The sequence below is a fragment of the Perca flavescens genome, chromosome 9 (assembly GCF_004354835.1).
Source record: "Perca flavescens isolate YP-PL-M2 chromosome 9, PFLA_1.0, whole genome shotgun sequence".
In the NCBI taxonomy this organism is placed as follows: domain Eukaryota; kingdom Metazoa; phylum Chordata; class Actinopteri; order Perciformes; family Percidae; genus Perca; species Perca flavescens.
The window spans coordinates 19,123,926-19,143,917 of record NC_041339.1 but is presented as its reverse complement, the minus strand read 5'-3'; the positions used below and the strand labels follow the sequence as shown (position 1 = coordinate 19,143,917).

Below are 19,992 nucleotides of genomic sequence, written 5' to 3'. Positions count from 1 at the left end.
GAGGAAAATAGGACATCATTCAGGCTGCTGTGATCTTCTCCAGAAATGTCAATGGCTCATTAATAACGAAATAAAAATACATTTGAAAAAGAAAAAGCATATAGATGCTTAGCTCCTGCAGTCTTGGCTGGTAAGACATGGCTAGCTAACCTTATCTCATGCAGGTGGGTGACACAAAACCCAACGAGATGGTGAAAACAGCACGTGCCTCTCCCCGCCCACACAGCAGAAGCAGGTTGCGTAACTCTCCCATTTGCTGCTGTGCATTTCTAATCTCCATCAAAGGAGCGCGGACAGGTAACCGCAATGTCGCATTTATATTCTGTCATGGAACAACAAGGGGGCGGTTTTACGGTGTTTCTGACATGTGAAGTAGATAGGCTACATGTGATTAAAAAGGCAGGTTGTTTGATGATATGTATGTTCGGTTCCAGGCTGTTCGGCGGTAGCGGGATGTGAGAGGCTATGTGAGATTATTATTAATAATATGCTATGTGTCGTGTTTTTAATATATAACTTGATTTGTGTGTCTCTGGTTGTGCCTCGATGGATGTTTTGGTTTGTTTTGCAGGCAGGCTGCATGGAGGCTTTAACACGCGCTGTCTTGCTTAACCGCTATGATCAATATGCCGCATAATAACAATGTGACGCGATGAGAAGCAGCTTTTAAACTCATATCGATCAGCTGTGAGCATGTGGTTTCATAATCGCACAATCGTGTGTATGTCTGTTTGTGTGTTTATGAATGTGTGTGTGTGTGTGTGTGTGTGTGTGTGTGTGTGTGTGTGTGTGTGTTTTGGCTGTTGGATTTGTATTTTGTTATGTATTATGCTGTAGGTAGCCTACTGTTGTTTTTTCTTGTTGTTGTCTCCTTGCTAAACCAATGAATATGTGATGACTTCATTTTTCAGGCGAAAATGTCGAATATCGTCTGTTTCAGCTCCTCAAATGTGATGTGAAAATCGCGGTTTTGAATGGGAAAATGTCATCGACGCGAATCGTGTAGATCCGAAGAGTTTTTATTTTAGGGGGGAACCCGGTGTTACGTCACCGGTGCCTTAACGACCGTTATCTACCGGACCGAATAACAACTCGGATTTCGGTGCCTTATTTAGATGCCTCCGCTTCTCTCTGATGCTCCGAAAACGGGGATGATGATGTGTCACCTTTTTCAGCTTCTGTTTATAGACCAACAGAACTCATTAAGATCAAGAAATCAAGAAAGCAAACTGCAGATTAAGTGGTTCAAGGTGTGTGTGTGTGTGTGTGTGTGTGTGTGTGTGTGTGTGTGTGTGTGTGTGTGTGTGTGTGTGTGCGTGCGTGCGTGCGTGCGTGCGTGTGTGTGTGAACATGCAAGAGGCTGCTTTGCTCCCTGCGTCTTTTAAGGTCGGATCTTGAGGGTTTCTGCTGCTGTTTGGCATAAATATGAATAAGGCATCAATGTTTTAACAGTTAGGTCTGCTCTGGAGCTCGACAAACACTCACATGAAACTGTTCTCCTCTCCTCAGGATGGAGGCCCTGTTAAATGAGTGGCTTTGGCGGGAGGAGTACTGGCTTCCTCCTGGCATCCGCTGGCAGGACATTGAGATGAAGGAAGACGAGGGTCGCTTCCCTCTACCCAGGGATCTCATCTACACCTTGCCACTGGCCTTCGCCTTTATAGCCCTCAGAATTGTCTTTGAGAGGTGAGACACACCTGCCTCCATCAGAGCTGGACCGTGAAATCACAGATGCAAGATCTACTTTTTCGTTGTTTTCATTAACTTTGACGTCTGCTGTGCTTGACTCGCTGGAGCAGTAAGTTTTCAAGATGTATGGTGGAAATTTGTGGTGATCTTAAATGGTGTATATTGATGTCAAGTATCAAGGAAACTTTAACAGAGATGGGGACTTAAGTCTGTCACCAGGCGTAGCAAATGTTTAATCACATTGTGTGTGTCTTTCCTCTTGGCACTGGTCATGCTGGCTGGCTGGCTGGCTTCAGCCTGCTAAACTGCCTGTGTAGCTCAGCATAATGGCTCCTTTACCCTTCATTTGTGCTCCCAGTAGATGGAGGGTATAGATCAGACATGCAGTGGGAGGCAGGCATCACGAGTGGACAGTTTTTTAGCTGTGTGAAAGCCCTTCTTCCTCTCAGAGGGACTAGGCTCTGCCTTATAAAATATGCTGTGTATGTTGGAGGAAAGGGAGGATAATAACCATTATGATGATAGTGGTGTCTTTACAGTTGATGTAGGTTTAAAGCAAACTTCAGCTGGTGGGCTTTACTCAAGTTTTTGATGTTGAATGGCTACTGATTCTGTGATGATTCACAGTACTCATTGCTAGAATGGCCTCTGCAACCTCTAGAGATATACCAAACAGTGGGTGTTCACCAGGAAAAAAAGACAGATGGGCACACAAAATAAACATAATGGCATACAAGTATGATATTTTCTTTTTTACAGAACATTTTCTGTGCACACTTTGCCACTTTTCTGCACCAATAAAAGACGTGTGATGTGATATTATAGGACTGGGGGGCCTGTCTATATGTATATAAACTATTACAGGCTAATGGGGCTGCTTGGGATTAAACTGTATTGTATATGGATATGGGGGCTGAGTTGTTGTGTGTGTAAGAGTGTTTTTCCTTGTTTTTTTGTTTTTAGTTTCTCAGTGGGTGGTTGTGGTGTATGCATGTGTGGATGCGCACGTGAGAGTTTGTGAGTGTATGGGTGAATAAGCTGGGTTTAAGTGTATATAGGTTGTAATTTTGCTGTAATAACATCAAAAGTAAAGTATAGGACTGGGCAATAAATGTCCCCATCATGAATCTCTTACTGACCTTAAATTTACACATATTAGAAGTTTTAACCAATCAGCACACAGTACAGTCTGGTAATCCAGAATCTGATGAACTTTGAAGGTGAAACTGGGAAGGAAATATCATGCACGATGTGTTAAAAACATGTCGTCATTACATGCATCATTATCAAGGTCAGTTTATTGTGTTATATATTTTAGATTGTATCACCCAGCCATATGATATGTGGCAAAGGAGTAAAGCAACATTTATTTTGTCTTCGAGAGCATTCTGTTTTTTTTTTCACAGGTTGCATCAATTGTGTGAATCAAAGACCAAGTGGCTCAGGAACGCTTGTATTTTGAAAATTGTAAATTAGCAGGAAAGTTAACTTAACTTGTTTTGCTGGTAGCAGGAGAGGAATGGAGAATGTGATGTGATGGATAAACAGATAGGAGACTTGTTTGCATACTTTCCCTTATCAGCTCATATATTATCTGTCCTAAAGTTAAACTTAAACTTGTGAGCTTGCTTGGCTTGAGCTGTGTACAATTAGTACCATTATTTGGGCTTAAAGCCTAATTTGTACCTTCATCAGATATTTATTAGAGTAGTAACATCAGATGTATTACTAGCAGAGGAGGGGTCAGCATATGCTGAATACCTGTGTGTGTTAGTGTTGGGTATGTGTAGTTTGAGGTCCAAATGTTTGTTAGTTGTTGTGGTGTCCAGTCAGCTGGAAGGTGAAAAGTGAAAAGTCTTAATTCGATCATCCTGGGCCGCAGCTGTTTCCTGTGTTGAGGTAGGGTGTGTGTGTGTGTGTGTGTGTTTTGTGTGTGTGTGTGTGTGTGTGTGTGTGTGTGTGTGTGTGTGTGTGTGTGTGTGTCTGTGTGTCTGTGTGTGTCTGTGTGTTGGAGGTTCCTGTAACCAGAGACAATGTTTGTCTCTGTCTAAAGCTTTCCTGACCGTCTCATTCCTTCTCATCTTTCCTTCCCTGCCCACTTCAGGATCATTATCTCTGAGGTAGAGTTACACACATGTGATTATGCACACACACGTTAATGTGTAATCTTTCCGAGGGCTTTTACACTCACATTGTCCTCTCTCTTTCCCTCTGTCTCCCTCCCTCTGTAACACACACACTCACACATGCAGATCAAGTGTCTCTTGATGCCATATCAGCTAATGGCAAAGGCCGTCTGGCCAAATGTCACAATACAGCCATGAGAGCGGCTCTACAGGCTGTCAGGAGCATCATAATGAGCAAGCTTGTTGCCATTACTCTGTACTGAACTTTGGTAGGATCACATTGGACAGCTGTTGATGTCATCTCACATTAATCCCTCTGGAATTATAATCCAGTTGGTTGGACTATCAAGATTGAAGTTGTTATGGAAAAAACCTTAATTTTTTTCGCTCATGTTTTCTGTCCTCTCAGGCTCATCGCCGTCCCATTAAGCAAACATTTTGATGTGAAGGACCGGATTAGGATTCAAGCCGCTTCCATCCCAAAGCTGGAGACCTTCTACAAACAGAACAGTGCGCAACCATCGCAAGTTCGTATTACCCCCCCCCTCCCTCCACACACACACACTACAGCGGGAGGAGATAAAACTGTGTCTGAGGGTCTGAAAGCAGTTCTTTATGTCAAACTAGTATCCCACAGAGATGCTGTATAACCTGCAGAGTAGATGCAAATTTTAACAGGACTGCGCACCACAAGCCTCACTCTAATAATGCTTAGTGTGTTTCTTATAGTCAGGAACAGTGAAGGTAAAGGCATGATTGACTAATGCAAACATATGGAGGTTTACATACATTTGCAAACCAAAATTCAGAGAGTGAAGACAGGCTGTTGCTCTATTGTATCATCTACTGGTTCTGAATGTCGTATAAAGAGCCTTTACAGTTTTCTTTTATTGCTAAACGACAGTGGGCACAACTGGAGTCACATGTGCAAAACAGTCTGCACAGCAGCAGTTCATGTGGACCAAACTCAAGTTTGTTTTTTATTGCTTGAACACAGTTTTCAAAACTCTACACACTTATCCCATGGCTTTAACAACAACGTGCACAACACTGTAGATTTACAGCACTTTGTTACAATGCTAACACACTGCTGTCAAAACTGTTAACCACACATTCAAAACAGAATAGATTTCAGTCTGGTGCCTATCAAACACTGCTGATTGCAATTTCAGCTGAAAGCCTAAGTAGGTGTAGGTGTGATGTTTTAGACTAGTTAGTGAACATATATGTTATTTATACAGAGAAAGCTCAGAAAGCCTTTTTTTGTATACAAACACCAAATAAGAATGAAACAATTATACACTGTACCGTTTGAGAGAAACAGGTAAAAGAGCAAAGATACCAATGTCCATGAAAGATGTCTAAGGTTATATACACAGCTATAAAAAAAGTGAAAAATACTATATCTTTACAATAGTAAAACTGCGTTCTTACTGTTTTTCAGAAAGTAATGGAGGTGAAAGCAATGGATTTAGAGATGATGCAGACATCCAATGTGATGAAGAAAACTTGCCGCATGATGCTGGAGAGAGGCAGGATTAGTCACACCCAGTAATTCAATAAATTACTAGAGACAAAATACTATATTGAAGAAAACTGCTGATTTTCATTCCTTCTTGTTTACCATATGTAAAAATTGGTATATTATACAATCCATATCTTTTCCTTAAATAAAGTCACCCAAATTGTTCAAACTGTAAAGATGAGAAAGTTTGTAATTTCTGTATTGGTGTTTGTTGCTAGTGTTTTTACTCTCAGTGTGTTCTGAGTGACAGTGTGTGTGTGTTATCTCAGTGAGAGTGTTTGGCTGCATTGAGCCTGTTTTGAGACTTGTGTTAAGAGTTGTGTTGCTTTGAATGAGTTTTGCAGGTGATGTGAACTGTTTAGCTCAGGTGACTGTTGGTAATGCAGACTGTAGTTTGAGTGACTCCAGTTGTGCCCACTGTCGTTTAGCAATCGAAAAAAACTGTAAACAGCTCCACTATCAGTGTGCTCTCTGTTCTCCTCACTAATCACTATCACATTTTATTGCCATCATTTGCTTCTGTGAAACTGCTAATCAGAAGTGTTAGATAACCTCTGCATCAAACACAATAACTTTATGATGACATTCATATATATCTATTTCCTTGTGCAGAGAAAGTTTTACTATTTCCCCTTAATCAGTGAACAGGTGTAGGCAGAGAAGAGAAGACAGAGAAGATTAGGTTCACATGGAAATCTCCACCCTCCTCTTGGTTTCATTTTGCACTGCGACACTGATGTTCATGTGCTGCTCTGCACATGACTTGACATATTAAAATTAAAATGCACCGCTCAATGAGCTGTGTTCTGTGTTGTGTGTCTATGCATGTGCATAGATGTGTGTATGTTCATGTGCATGTATGCCTGTGTGCTCAGACTTATTTTCAAATCATCTATTTCCATTTGGCCTGGAATAGCAGCAGCACCTGATGCCTTCGTTGTTCTGCCATCTAAACTCCAGGGACATGATAGAATAGGCAGAGTAGTACCATATTTATTTGTACAGTAAGATGCAGGCATTTGCACAACACAGTCAGGAGAAAATGTTGCACCCTCAGTATTGTTGGCTTCAAATTTGAACACAAATAGATTTCTACACACGGAAATAGAAAAACATGGAAAGATGTGAGTGTTGTTGTTTTGTATTAAAAGTAATTAGGTTTCCTCTAGCACAAGGACATATTGTGCAGAGCCACAACCCTGTGTAAAGGATCAGGATGCAGAAAGAGAGAGTTGCCATTGTCTCAAGTGCAAAAATGAAGTCTAACCCTGTATGCGTGCACCTATACTGTATGTGTAAATATGTATTTGTGTTTCTGTGTATTAAGAGTGAGGTGGTGAGCTTGGGTAAGCAATGTGGACTTTCCCAGAGAAAGATCCAGACCTGGTTCAGACGCAGAAGGCACCAGGACCGACCCAGCAACACCAAAAAGTTCTGCGAGGCCTCGTGAGTTTTTGTTTTCCTAAACACAGTACACACAATGCATCAGTAATAATGCAGCATGTTGGAATGAAACATTACAGTACTGCTGTACAACATGCCTCTTTGACATTTCTTCTATTTGTTCCTAATAAAACAAATTCAGTAACTGAATTCATACCATGGTCTCTAAAAATGTTTGGTGTTTATTTTTATCTGTGCAGCTGGCGTTTTGTCTTCTACCTCGTATCGTTCACTGCGGGGCTCGGCTCTTTAATTAATGTAAGTCTGTTAGTCGCTTTTTTTTATAAAGATCAGCCTTCCTTATTGATTACAGTTATTTATACAATGTGAAGGAATAACACTGGGACTTGTTTTTGGATGTGAGTAGTGATATATACACATTTTAATAATCCCATGTGGTGTCATAGTCACACGCTGTATAACTTTATTTGCTTACGAAGCTGAAGTTTGTATCATGTGAAGAAGAGATGATTGTTTGATCTTCCAGACTCCGTGGTTCTGGGATCACAGAGAGTGTTGGAGGGGTTATCCCAAGCAGGTGAGCAGGACATAGCATGATTTGAAATGAAAGTTTTAATGTCGTTGATGTGAACTGTTGATCATTATCAGGCAGGATTTCATAAGACAATCTAGCATTTTAAAAGGAAAATTGATGTGATTTTCTTTCATTCCAGAAATGCCAGTAAGAACTCAGTTATTTTTTTTTTTAACCTTTATTTATTAAGGGAAGGTTCACTGAGAGGCAACCTCTCTTTTGCAGGAACGCCCTGATCACATTCACACAGTTACACATTCATACCTGGAAGCTGCCCAGTACAACCACAGTCTGATCTGCTGGCCACTGAGCAGCTCCACTGGAATGGAATAACGAATGCATAACTAAATGGAATATATTTGGCTTTGGACTGTTGGTTGGACAAAACATGCAATTTGAAAACATTATTCTAGGCTCATTGAGCTTGTAATGGGCATGTTTTACTATTTTCCAACAATTTATAGAGTAAATAATCAATTATCTGACAATAAATTAGAGATTTATTGGTAGCAACAATAAATGTTGTCTATACACAGCCCTAGTACCATTATCAACCTTGTCTCAAGCACAACTGGGATGTACGCTAACACCTTTAAAATAAAAGTGAGAAGAAAAAACAACAGCTAAAAGGAATTCAACAAAATAAGGTATTTAGCCTGTGTAGAAGACAGATGACTTTGAATTCATATCATAACACAGTTTGGTCAGTACACTCCACCCACCCATTAATGTTTTTGCCTTGAGTTTGAAAAGCTAATGTCTCTTCTGCGTTGATGACACTTAGGTATGCCTGCAGGTCGGCATTCCTTGGGGAAGCCAGCCCCCCTGACTGCAGGGTCAGGGCCTCAAACAGAAAACACTAGAAAAAATGCAAAGCCGCATGTCTCTGTATCTGCAGTTTGACTGATTACAGCTCCTCCAGGCAACACTGCCGCCGACCTTTTTTTTCCATTTCTAAGGTCTTGTGGCCTCTGACAGAGAGAAAGGATGTTTTTAAATGCTTCAGTCCACTTCCTACCATTGTGTTGCTGCAGACTGTGAATGCATGATATGTTTTGATTTGAGATATAATACCACCACTCTCTTTGAATAGAAAACACTTTTAATATAGCCTACAGTATGTTCTAGATCAGGGGTCTTTTTTAAGCCAAAGAGAGACGGATCAGGGACCCCCTACCATATATATTATATAAAATTAAGTTGCATATTAATCTGTTCCTACAGTAACTTTTGAGGGCAACCTAAAGCATTTTAAGATACCTTTTTTTTTTTTGCATAGAATACTAAGCTATTCAAATAGCCTAATAATTGTTGCCATGATTTTATAACTCATGTTTTAATGTTAAACACACATGTGGAACAGTCAATCCTTTGAGATGAACTGTATCTGTGGATGGCTACCTTAGTGACTACATTACCTGTTGGCCAGTAAGATTATCATCAGTGGGGATTTATATTTGCTAATAATATGTTGGAATGATGTTAAGATTTTAAAAAATTTTGAAAAAAAATTTAGAATTATCTGGAGGCCCCCCTGGAGTAACTCTGATGACCCCCTATGGGTCCCAGACACCCTGTTGAAGATCCCAGTTCTAGATGGTAATGTGAGGGAGGTATTATGGGACCATTAAGAGCTTTGGAAACACTTGATCGACTTCACTAATGTACTTTTTCACACACACACAAACCAACCACACAGTGGGAAGCTGTTAATGCTCAGCCCTGTGGAATCCTGGGTAGTTTTAGGACAAAGGGTGCCTTTGGGGGTCCGATTACCTCCAACTCCCTAAAAAATAATCTTCAGATCTTTCTCAGGACACACATGCTCGAGGGGCTAAGTCACTTAGCAATATCAGTTCATTCTCCTCTTTTAACTTTTTAAACATCTAGTTGAACAACATAAGTTTTTGCAAGAGTTTCACAAAATGTGTTTAGATTGTTTTGCTGCCTGAACACGCTTCACATCTATCTACATTATGTTTTCATGAGGCTTCACAGATAAGCAGGATGATGGATGATGGTTCTGTTCTGTTCTGCCACACACCACTAAATGTTCATTTTGACTTATTGTTTCTCTCTTCCTATCATTCCTCAGCCCGTGGCCGAGGCTCATTACTGGTATTACATCTTGGAAATGGGCTTCTATTTGTCGCTGCTTCTGTGCGTCTCTGTGGACATCAAGCGAAAAGTGAGTTTGATTGATTGATTTTCAGGGATCTTGTGCTCTAAACTACTCAGTAAGACTTTCTGTATTGCTAAATTAATCTATATACAGAAATTACACTAATAAGTAATGTAGTTCTTCTATTTTTCATGCTTCTATGTTTTAAGGAAACAGTTTCAGATGCTTGCTGCTGCTGCTGCTGCTGCTGCTGCTGTTGCTCCTGCAGCCTTGTTAGGAAACTTCTTAAATTCAGTGTAGGAAAAAAACTAAGATGGTTATACCAACAGCTCCAAACTGCTGATCAAAGATATCTGAGCTTCAAACACAACCACAAATCACTCCAGACAACATGAAAATCTGCCTTTCCAATACTTGGACACTGATGAACAAGACTGCAGATGGAGAGCTGCTGAAGACTTAGTTATGCTACTATACATCTTCCTACTGTGTGGTCTCTGTGTGTTCATGTGTGCGTTCCAGGACTTCAAGGAGCAGGTCATTCATCACATCGCCACCATATTCCTCATCGGTTTCTCCTACTGTGCCAACTATGTGAGGGTTGGCACTCTGGTGATGCTGGTGCACGATTCTTCTGACTTCCTTCTCGAGGTAAAACCTCACATGAATTTCAATCTGCGTGAAGTGATTTATTCATTCAATGGTGTACTTTAAGTTGGAGAAGAGGGAATGAGGAAATGCATCACTAAAATCTTCTGAAAGTTGAAACAACTCTGTTAACTCACATGCTTTGAAATGCCAAAAACATTGTACAAAGGTCACAGAGAACTTGCCTTGAATACACCCATTGTGTGTATTTATTGCGGAAGTTTTCTTTACACCCTGGCACATTATAAACCTACGTCCAGTATGACCTGAGCTGCACATAAAAAAACATTATGGTCAATGGTCTATGGTAAAAAATACCCTTTTTGGCTGTAAAAGTCTTACCTGCAAGTCCCTCCGCGAAACAATAGCTCCATTGTTCCATTGTGGTTTTATGAGGCTGATTTTCCTGGGTGTAACATTTCACTGATTGTATCTGAAAATAACAATTGCCACTGTCATCTCAGAGCTGAGTAAATATGTGGAGCTATATGTGACCTCAGGCGTCTGGCCTCTGATAAAAGTCAGGAATTAATTCATCTCTGTCCTGCCGCTGCTGGAGATCTCATTTTGGAGCATTTCTTTTTGTTTTACATTTTAAAAAATCTTCTTTTGTCATAATTTCTGTCATTGGAATCTTTCATTTGAGAGAATGGTAGGGATATTTTCTGATAAAGCAAACCATAGTTGATAAAATAAGGTCAGGCAAGGTACAGTACGTGGTTAGGGAGACTATCCTGCAGCTAAAAGACTGTCAGTCTTGTTGGCTGCTTACTGTTGCTCTGGATACAATATCAGAGAAAAGCCTTGGATTGTATGTAGAAATTAATCATAGATGTAAGCTGTAAGAGTGTTTGGTTTGGATAACTAAGAGGGACTTTTTCATCTAAAAGTCTGCCAAGATGCTTCACTATGCTGGCTGGACGAAGACGTGCGACTCACTGTTTGTCATCTTCTCTCTGGTCTTCCTGGTGACGAGGCTGGTGGTGTTTCCTTGCAGGTAAAACAGGTTTCATGTTTTCTCCCAACTTTCACACATGTTATATATAATATATATGATATGTATATACTGCATCATACACTGCATTTGTTTTGTAGTTCCTGTATGTGTGTACTAATGTTAACCTGTTAAAGATCTGCTCCGTTCTGCAGCAAGCAACTCCATGTTATCTTATTTTTCCTTATGCATCTTTGCCCTGTTCTCTCTCTCCCATCAACCTGACATCACTGGTTTCTTACCTAGGAGCAGCAGGTCTACAGTCCCTGGCAAAGAGTTGAGACACCTGAGTGGTCAAAATGCTCTAAACCTTTCAAGATTTTCAATACTAAAACAGTGTTTGTTTTGCAGAGTGGTCCACACAACCTTGGTGGTGTCTGTAGAATTCTTCCAGCCCTTCTTTGGTTATTATTTCTTCAACGCCCTTCTGTTAGTACTCCAAGCATTGCACATCTTCTGGGCTAATCTCATCCTGCGCATGGTCTACAAATTTGTGTTCCTGGGCAAGGTGAGAAGAGTGCGAATGAAAAGGGAACGGGAAATGAGTACAGTCAATTTTGGACCAAAAATTGTTTGTTTTTTAATATATTGTTTTCTTCATAGGTGGAGCGTGATGAACGCAGCGATGAGGAAAGTGAGGTGGATGATGAAGAGGAGGAGGCTGAGGAAGAAGAGGACGAGTGCAGCTGGGAGCAAAGAAAGGGTGCAATCAACTCCAAACTGGCATCGCTGGCAAACAACTGTGTCCTGAACAACCTGACCAACCCGAGGAATATAAACAGCAGACTGCCCAAAGCCAGATAGTGGAGCAACCTCTTTACGCGTCGACCGAGCCTTTCCAGAAGATTGTATTATTTACCCTTTCCGCCTATTGGTGATTAACTCATTTCTGACATATGATACATCCACATGGCTTGTGTACATCCCAGTCCACTGATGATTTCAGACAAGGGTTGGTCTGCATCCTGCTTATCTTCAAAAAAAGAAGGTGAAGAAGCACAGATGAAGAAACGCCATCATTACTGTCACCCATACCACTGCATACTGATAAAATATATATGGCAAAACAAAGAGTGAAATTTCCTGAACAACAAATCATGTGTTTTTGCACATTTTGTATTTATGCTGTTTCTTTTCATTGTATTATAATAACTAGTTTGTAAATACATAAGGATACAATTTCCTGACCTGTGCTATAATGCATTTATCCTTTCTTTGGTCAACAAGGAAAACAAAATGTGTTTTACACAAAATCAAACTGTTCCATCTAAAACAATATGTTTTAAACAGAGCGAAACTAAGCTAGAATCTAATAGTAATTCACTCTCCCAGCTTTGCATCCACATAGACAATACAGTATGGTTGATTGAACATAGACTATTAAAGAATATTGATCGTAGTAAATCTGTTGATAAACCACTTCATATATCTAACAGGTCCATTTTATGTTGTTGCAACTTGTGACAGAATCTAAAAGGCTACTGCAGAAGTCCCATAAAGTTATATTTTTCTGTGATAGGATTTGATTTAGGTCTAAGCTCACATCTTAGCAGAGATATGGCGCCCCCTGGTGCAAAAAGAAGAATGTATCGTTGTAGAGAAAGCACTCTCCATGTCTGATAAAAATTATGCCTTTACAAAAAAAATGTCTGTTCCTAAAAATCAGGACCTAAACCACATGTATGTGAGTGTGTGTTTTGTTTGTTTTTCTACTTTGAATAACATGGTAACAGGCAGCATAATTTCTCAATGAGGTCTTTTGGTTAAGGTTTGCTGAACTGGACTTTATTTTTGTGCCTTGGCTGATGTTTTTACACTATTCTGTGACAAACGCTTAATATTAAGCTCTGTGTGTAAGTAGGATTGCCATCACTGGACAGGTTTTACTGTGACGAATTTTAATGTTTAGCTTGAAATGTTGGTGAGGCAGCGGCTGGTACATAGTACCTAGTGCACACAGATGGGCATTAGGGAAATGTGAGATATTTTAGATAGCGGAACAATCTACAAAGGTCAAATGCTTTATAGCTCAGATGAAATTTGATGATTTTTATAAAAGATGGCATATTTTGATATCACTAGACCAGACAAGAGGTCCCTTGGATTTTAACATGTATTTTAACACAGCGAAAGATGTGGCTCAGTGTCTGTAAAGTGTTTCCAAGCTAGGCTCTAGATAGTGCATCATTATTGTCAACAGTACAGCACAGAGATCTTGTTCAGAAACCATCAAACTACAGTACACTCATACACAGTATTCACTACCAAAAACTGATGTTAATGTTTTACAGGTTAGTGAGAGCAACTCTTCAAAATAAGTGGTTAGAGTAGAAACGTGTGTCTGTCTCTGAACAGGGACTTAACAGCACTGGGGCCCACACATGATCAAGTTGTAGAGCACTAAAAGTGGTGATCCACTATAACGCGCCATGACCCCCACTAGAATATTGTTTTATAAATAAAAACAATAGATATAAAATCAGGAGCAATGTCATGTTTCCACGAAAGTAACACTTGACTGTTCTCTTAAGACTGCACACGGATGCTTTATTGATTGTGTGGCCAGTTGGAAAGTTTTAATAAATTACTTCTATTGAATAAATTAATACTGCTGTCTTATTTTAAGTTGAAGTATGTGAGTATGTGTTAATTCAATCAATTTTTCAGATTTTCTTTTAATGAAACAGCTTTTTATTTTATTTATTTTTTCTTCACCCAAATCATGACCTCTTACATAGAAATCTACTTGTGAAGTGCTCGACACTACATGCATACACATAACCACAAATAGTGTTATATGTGGAATAGATTAATGCATTTTCATTCAGTCACATCACACGACCATTCTCATGGTGACACACCCTCTGAGGGGCACAGGGCAGGGTATGGCATCATCAACCTCAATGTAAGTGTCTATGTAAGGATCCATCAGCACCATGTTTGGGAATGCTTTGTTACTCTTCCTCTCGCTGACCAAATATATCTGGCCGTTCACTGTTGTGCAGCCACAGAAGAACTTCCTGTCCAGACATTCCTCCTCCAGCACAGTCCACTCGTCTGTCTCTACGTCAAAACGCAAAGCTTGGCCTCCAAACAGGTAGAGGGCGCCGTTGAGCTCCGTGGCAACCAGGTCATATCTGTGAAAGGGTTGGAGAAAAAAAAAAAGGAGGTTCATTTTCACGTAATAACCCTGCTAACTAAGGTGGAAAAGAGAAGCTATTTAAAAATAAAAATAAAATAAAAATAAATAAACAAAAAGGAGTACCGGTAACTATTTAAAAAAACAATATCTTAATAAAGAAATATCAGTTGGTGTTGAGAAAGCAAAGATGAAGAGTTGGTGCACTATTAAAAGTCACTCACCGTGGAAATGGAGAATAGGAGACCACATCCCACTGATCCGTCTTCACTGTGTACCTCTGAATTCCACCGTACACTTCCCCGTTTTCATCCAGGCCACACGCCACGTAGATACACGACCCCAGAGCAGCAGTGGCTGCCCTCTCCACAGCCCTAACCATTGGGCTGACCCCCTCCCAACAATCCTCCGACCCCAGGACCAGCTTTTCCACATCGTCCACAAGCCCTTCATCCATGCTGCCCCCTAGGACATACAGTACAGAGTCCAGCCCTATGGAGCAGTGGCTGTGCCTGGACTTCTGCAGGGCCGGCCCATCCACCCAGCGCTGGTTCCCACATTCGTATATCCTGACCCAGTCCACACTAAACCACAGCACATCCCGGAAGTAGCCGCCAGTCACAACCACATTGTCTCCTGCATAACGAGTCAATCATAAAATAAAATAAAATTCTAAGGTATTCAACATACATATGTTGTGTTATTTGGCATTTAATGTAAGAACAAAGACAGATTGAGATCCATTTACACACTCCACATGAGGAATAATGCACATTCAGTCCCTCACTTACCAGTTTAATTACTACCCTCATCTTAATCACTATCATTCACATCAAACCATTACCTACTGCAGCTACCGAGTACTGTGTGAGGTTCTTCCTCTGCAAAGGTGGACAGCGCTGCCATCTACCACTGAGTGGGTGAAACTGGTAAAGTGACTGCTGCTCCTGATCATGAGGTCCACCTAGGACAAAGAGGGTGTCTCTGGCCCTGGTCCTCGTCATTGACCTCCCCATTGACCAAGATGCCGGGAAATGTTCATTCAGCATGCAGATGAGCTTGGCTCTAGGGTCACAGCTTTTCATTTTGGTTAAAAGATCAGTGATAAATGGTAAAGAGAGCGACTCAGGCCTCACCAGCTGAATGAGCTCCAGAAAATGTTCCTCTCGTTTAGGGTCAAATGACACCCAGCGCAGGGTGGCGTCCAGGGCCACATCATCTTTATGGATGGCCAGGTCATCACAGGCAAGAAGGTCTGCTATGGTCTCCTTAGACAGGGACAGGAAGTCCTCTTCAGCGACAACAGCAGGGAAGTGTGTGAGCACCACCTGTCGTGCTGTGGTGTAGAGCTGAGTGCAGCCCAGCCGCCAGGCGTAGGCCATCATTCCCAGACAGTTACTGAGGTGTAGCTCACGCTCCAAGAACTTGCAGCACAGCAGCCCGGCTCGCTCCAGTTGTAAAAAGTCTGCGGTCTCAAGGATCCCCAGAACGTTTGTTCTGTCCAGAGTTAGGTTGGATGTCTTGCTGTATTCCATCAAAACCCTGAAATCTTGAAGACTCACACCTTTGAGCTCAACTTTCCTTTTGGTGCTCTCTAGGCCACAGCCAAAAAATAGAGCCCTGAAGTAGGGACTCTGGAGGGCCAGTTGTTTACGGTTGACATAAAAACTCTCTCCTTCTACACAAAGAATAGCATCAGGGATTACATCAGGCGCAGAGACATGTAAAACAGATTTGTCCTCCTCTAGTTTGTTTATCTGTTCAGAGAGAACTGTGAATTTAAAGCTCTGAGGTTTTAGCTCAATGTCGGCTCTGCCGGCCATGTCACAGCCACACCAACCGTCTTCTGCACAGTGCCTCGTCCTCGTTCTAGTTTACAACACACCAACTGGTGTTATTAATAGACTTTCTCCCCTGACTGACTGCTGGCTAACCACAACAAGAAAAAGGAGGTCAGTTTGAAAAACAGATGCTATTTATACAACAGATAGGGCAGTGACTTATAATTAAACGCTACTTGTTTGATTATTAAACTCTGATAATTTTCTCCTGTTATTAAATTAATAATAGAGACAACAAACTAATAAACAATAAACCAATGACGTCAGCTACAGGCGCTCAATGATTTGATTGGTTGAACACTTCTGAGCTCACAGTTTAACTTCCGTGTCACACAGCTAAAACATGGCGGTGAGTTCGGTTGTTTTGCGCTGTCATTCAAACATCTTTTTACTTTTGTGCCCACTAACATTTTCATGGGCATCTTTAGCCAGTAATTGTTTGTTACCAACACGACCCGAAACGTAGAAGAGCTATTCGAAAGTACCGTGTAGTTTCTCTTACATCTAACTTGGCTAGCCACCAAAGCTAACCTAAGGCTAAGTCTATGGGCTAAGTCAATGGTTGTGTGAGGCTAGTTTACATGTGACTTACAAACAAATGTGCCTTTGTTCTGTGTAGGATAAAGAAAAGAAGAAAAAGGAGAGCATCTTCGACTTGTCAAAATACATCGACAAGCCGATTCGTGTTAAGTTTCAAGGAGGACGAGAAGGTAGGTGGCTTAATCCTGAAGATAATAAGCTAACTTAAGGCTAACGTATTTAGCCGGTTGGTAACTACATATTTGGGCATCTTTCCCTCGAAGTCATTGAATTGATACGGCCTAATGCAAACTTTATTCTGTGTATTTTCCCTCTCAGCCAGCGGTGTCCTGAAGGGTTTTGATCCTCTGTTGAACCTGGTGCTGGATGGCACAATCGAGTACATGCGTGGTAAGTCACAAACTCGGCCGGAAATCAAAAATCAAAACAAGTGTCAAACTGGGTCAGTTTGGGCTCATGAGTGAGCTGAATGGGACAAAGAAACATTGTCATGGGAAGTGTCATTATGTGCAACGTGACACTAAATTTGTTCTTCTCCAACGGGCAAAATATACTGCAAAAGGAAACTGTATGGAGAGATGTGACTGACTGGGAGAAAACCAATATTCATAAACAGTACTAGACTGTATAACTTGGAGTTTTGCCAAAGTCTGTGGCTGCGTCTCATGGCCCTTATTTGATAGCTCCTCGACTCCTTGGTCCTCGGCTGACCCGGAAGTTGTTCTGCCCCTCCTCCGTAAAGGCTGCCTCAAAGTTCTTATTTCTGCCCTGAGGACCGAGGTGCGAGCATCGAGGAGGGATCATCTAGGAGCTACAGGCGAGGATACAGTTTAGCTGAAGGAGTTGCTAACTCTGCCAATACAGCTGACGAATCTATGTGACGGTTCAGAGGAAAGGACGTCTCATCCCTCTAAAAACACATTTCCTCGTTGCCTCTCTCCTCCCCTGAATTCCTCGCGTCTCTCCCGTGCCTCCTCTGTGTGAGGGACTAAGAGGCAAGTGGAGGAGGCAATTTAAGAGACATGAGAAGCACCTTGTGTCCCCTTTGATTTATGTTTCAATTTCTCTCAACCTGAAACCAAACTAGTCATCAGTGCCCTGTCATTGACCTGAATGATGCACTAATCTCATCCAATGAGGGCTGCCCGACAGAAAACGCCATTTGAAAGGGTAAACGGACAGATGACACCAACTGTAATATCTAAACTCTGCAATAGTAGTATGGATTATCAAGAGTGGCGTCAATCTGTCATTGCTGTGTCCAGTAGGGCTGCACGATATGAGGAAAATATGCGATTACGTTATATTTCACGATAACGATATTACTTGCGATACATCAACAGATATTAAAGTGAAAAGTTTCCAACATTCTTTTATCGAACATTAATTTCCATTAATTGGACGGTTGAAGCGTTATGGAGGCTTCGGGTTCTGGTGGTTCACAGATCTTTTAGCAGGCAGCCCTCAAGACCGCAGGGACCGAAGCACTACTAACACCTTGCTGATTCATCCTTTACAGTGGGTTTACGCCTACATTTTAATTTAATTTATGACAAGCAGTAGCAATTTGAACAAGTAAACCTGATATTTTATAACTTTATAGTTTGTGGTCAGTATATAAGTCAGATTCATCTGGGAATGTCACCTGCTTGGTGAGGGAAATGGCTGATTTTCTTTTTTTTTTTTTTTTTTTTTTTTTTTTTTTAAATCTGATTGTACAGATGGGGAATCTTCTCATGGTGACAGCACAACTCCCAGTTCTGCAGAGGAGCTATCAAATAAGAGACATGAGATGCACCTCGAGATGTTTAAGGATCTATTTTAAGGGACGCCAGGAGTAGTTTTCTTCTGAACAAAGTTTACATCCAGTGTTACCAAATCGATTCTCTTCCTCGTAAAACGTTTTTTTAAAGATGATATTTTGAAACCAGCATTGTTGACGTTGTTTAAGTGCTAGCAGTCTTCTGCAATAGTTTTTCTGGTGCATTTCTGCGTTTTTTTGGTACGTTACTGCCACCTGTAGATAAGTGGAATAGTGTGAAAAGTTTGGCAAGACTGCATTGTGTCATCCATCTGCACATGTGCATGAGACTGAACTGAAACTCATACGTCTAAGCCTTGCTCCGTAGCGTTTCACCCGGGCCCCATTGGAAAATAAGGGTGTCCCTCAATGGGCCCCCAGTTTTAAGTAAGGTTTGAAATGAAAGTAGAGCTACTAGTAGTCAAACTCCCCCAGGTTACTTTTTTTTTTTTTTTTTTTTAAATAAGAACACGTTCATTCACATTAATCTTCACTTATGTGACATGTAAAGTTGAATTGTCTGTAACCTTTTTGTCTATCCAGATCCAGATGACCAGCTGAAGCTGACAGAAGACACCAGGCAGCTGGGGCTGGTGGTCTGTAGAGGAACCTCCGTAGTGCTAATCTGTCCCCAGGACGGCATGGAGGCTATACCAAACCCGTTCATACAGCAACAGGATGGCTAACACACAGCCTGTCACTCGCTGAGTTACAATCTCGCACACAAATACAACCATGCACACACTTGAACATTTTGTGGAGTTTTTTGTTTTTCAAACGTAACGGTAATAATGCGTTCCTCAAAGCAAATTTATGTTAAAAATCATAAGTTGACCAGCAAAAGGACACATGAAAGCACTTCACTTTTGTTTCTGTCTGTGTTGTGCAATTTTGCAAAGATTTGAGTTGTAAAGAGCCCACAAGTTTGGGAAGTGTTAACAATACCATTTTCTTTTATCTACAAATAGAAATTTTTACTATTCTTTGTTTTTGATAAGAAAATAAAATGAGTATGTATGTTGAGTGTTGTTCTCCCTCGTTTTTGTACATATTCATGGGTGCATAAGGATTTCCTTCAAAAGTGAATTGTTTGTTCCGTTTAGTTTTACCGCAACATACAAAAGCTTGGCTCCTAATACCAACGTCGGACATTTCTGGATCGTACTTAACAAATAGCCTACGTTATAGGATCTTCCAATTGAATCCCCTCAGCAGGGAGGACAGGATGAAGGACTGATACTGACTGATGTCTGTGTTCTTCCTACTAAACCTCACTGTTATGTCGTTTGAAATATTTCTTTTGACCTTTTAGATTTGTTTACAGTAAGAGATGACTCCTACATCACTAGTAGCATATGTTTTGAAGGTACAATGTTTTATTTTATACTTTTCATGCATAAACTTTTGCACTTGCTAGGGATAAAAAATCATAAGTTAGCTGCTGCTAATTTACACCTGCAGATCTTTAATAAGCACACATGCTAATAGGTTGTCATATAAATTTCATAACACTGGCTTACTACTTCAGACCAGTTGAGGGACTTCTTAACCATTAAATGGTAGTCTGTGGACAAACTGCTGGATTGACT

The 19,992-nt window shown here is 40.9% G+C and overlaps 3 protein-coding genes across 6 annotated transcripts; 2 read left to right on the top strand and 1 right to left on the bottom strand.

Annotated features, from left to right (window-relative positions):
* The first annotated feature begins 223 nt into the window (after positions 1 to 223).
* On the top strand, positions 224 to 13,629 carry cers4a (ceramide synthase 4a). 4 transcript variants are annotated; one of them, XM_028587679.1, is made up of 11 exons: positions 224 to 297; positions 1,510 to 1,686; positions 4,225 to 4,342; positions 6,668 to 6,786; positions 6,984 to 7,041; positions 7,271 to 7,321; positions 9,414 to 9,506; positions 9,963 to 10,091; positions 10,979 to 11,085; positions 11,434 to 11,590; positions 11,686 to 13,629. In XM_028587679.1, the coding sequence occupies exons 2-11, from the start codon at positions 1,511 to 1,513 to the stop codon at positions 11,884 to 11,886; spliced, it is 1,209 nt and encodes a 402-aa protein (XP_028443480.1). In that variant the 5' UTR covers positions 224 to 297; position 1,510; the 3' UTR covers positions 11,887 to 13,629. The 4 variants fall into 4 exon arrangements, with proteins under 4 accessions (XP_028443480.1, XP_028443479.1, XP_028443482.1 ...); XM_028587678.1 differs by lacking the exon at positions 224 to 297 and adding an exon at positions 360 to 467; XM_028587681.1 differs by lacking the exon at positions 224 to 297 and adding an exon at positions 568 to 687.
* Positions 13,630 to 13,799: 170 nt separating this feature from the next.
* On the bottom strand, positions 13,800 to 16,125 carry LOC114561609 (kelch-like protein 23). Its single transcript, XM_028587677.1, has 3 exons — positions 15,066 to 16,125; positions 14,446 to 14,857; positions 13,800 to 14,219 (listed from the first exon to the last, which is right to left on the bottom strand). The coding sequence occupies exons 1-3, from the start codon at positions 16,042 to 16,044 to the stop codon at positions 13,916 to 13,918; spliced, it is 1,695 nt and encodes a 564-aa protein (XP_028443478.1). The 5' UTR covers positions 16,045 to 16,125; the 3' UTR covers positions 13,800 to 13,915.
* Positions 16,126 to 16,330: 205 nt separating this feature from the next.
* lsm7 (LSM7 homolog, U6 small nuclear RNA and mRNA degradation associated) lies at positions 16,331 to 19,153 on the top strand. The gene is made up of 4 exons (XM_028587682.1): positions 16,331 to 16,411; positions 16,682 to 16,772; positions 16,921 to 16,992; positions 18,947 to 19,153. The coding sequence occupies exons 1-4, from the start codon at positions 16,406 to 16,408 to the stop codon at positions 19,087 to 19,089; spliced, it is 312 nt and encodes a 103-aa protein (XP_028443483.1). The 5' UTR covers positions 16,331 to 16,405; the 3' UTR covers positions 19,090 to 19,153.
* Positions 19,154 to 19,992: the final 839 nt, after the last annotated feature.

Bases quoted from the DNA above. Each gene is read 5' to 3' on its own strand.
- cers4a (XM_028587678.1), top strand. The intron at 4,343-6,667 runs GTTCGTATTACC...CTGTGTATTAAG, and splicing joins ACAGTGCGCAACCATCGCAA to AGTGAGGTGGTGAGCTTGGG. The intron at 9,507-9,962 runs GTGAGTTTGATT...TGTGCGTTCCAG, and splicing joins CTGTGGACATCAAGCGAAAA to GACTTCAAGGAGCAGGTCAT.
- LOC114561609 (XM_028587677.1), bottom strand. From the start codon at position 16,044: ATGGCCGGCAGAGCCGACATTGAGCTAAAACCTCAGAGCTTTAAATTC. The intron at 14,858-15,065 runs GTAATGGTTTGA...CTCGTTATGCAG, and splicing joins GTACTCGGTAGCTGCAGTAG to GAGACAATGTGGTTGTGACT. The intron at 14,220-14,445 runs GTGAGTGACTTT...ACCCTTTCACAG, and splicing joins TCCTATTCTCCATTTCCACG to ATATGACCTGGTTGCCACGG.
- lsm7 (XM_028587682.1), top strand. The intron at 16,773-16,920 runs GTAGGTGGCTTA...TTTCCCTCTCAG, and splicing joins GTTTCAAGGAGGACGAGAAG to CCAGCGGTGTCCTGAAGGGT. The intron at 16,993-18,946 runs GTAAGTCACAAA...TTGTCTATCCAG, and splicing joins CACAATCGAGTACATGCGTG to ATCCAGATGACCAGCTGAAG.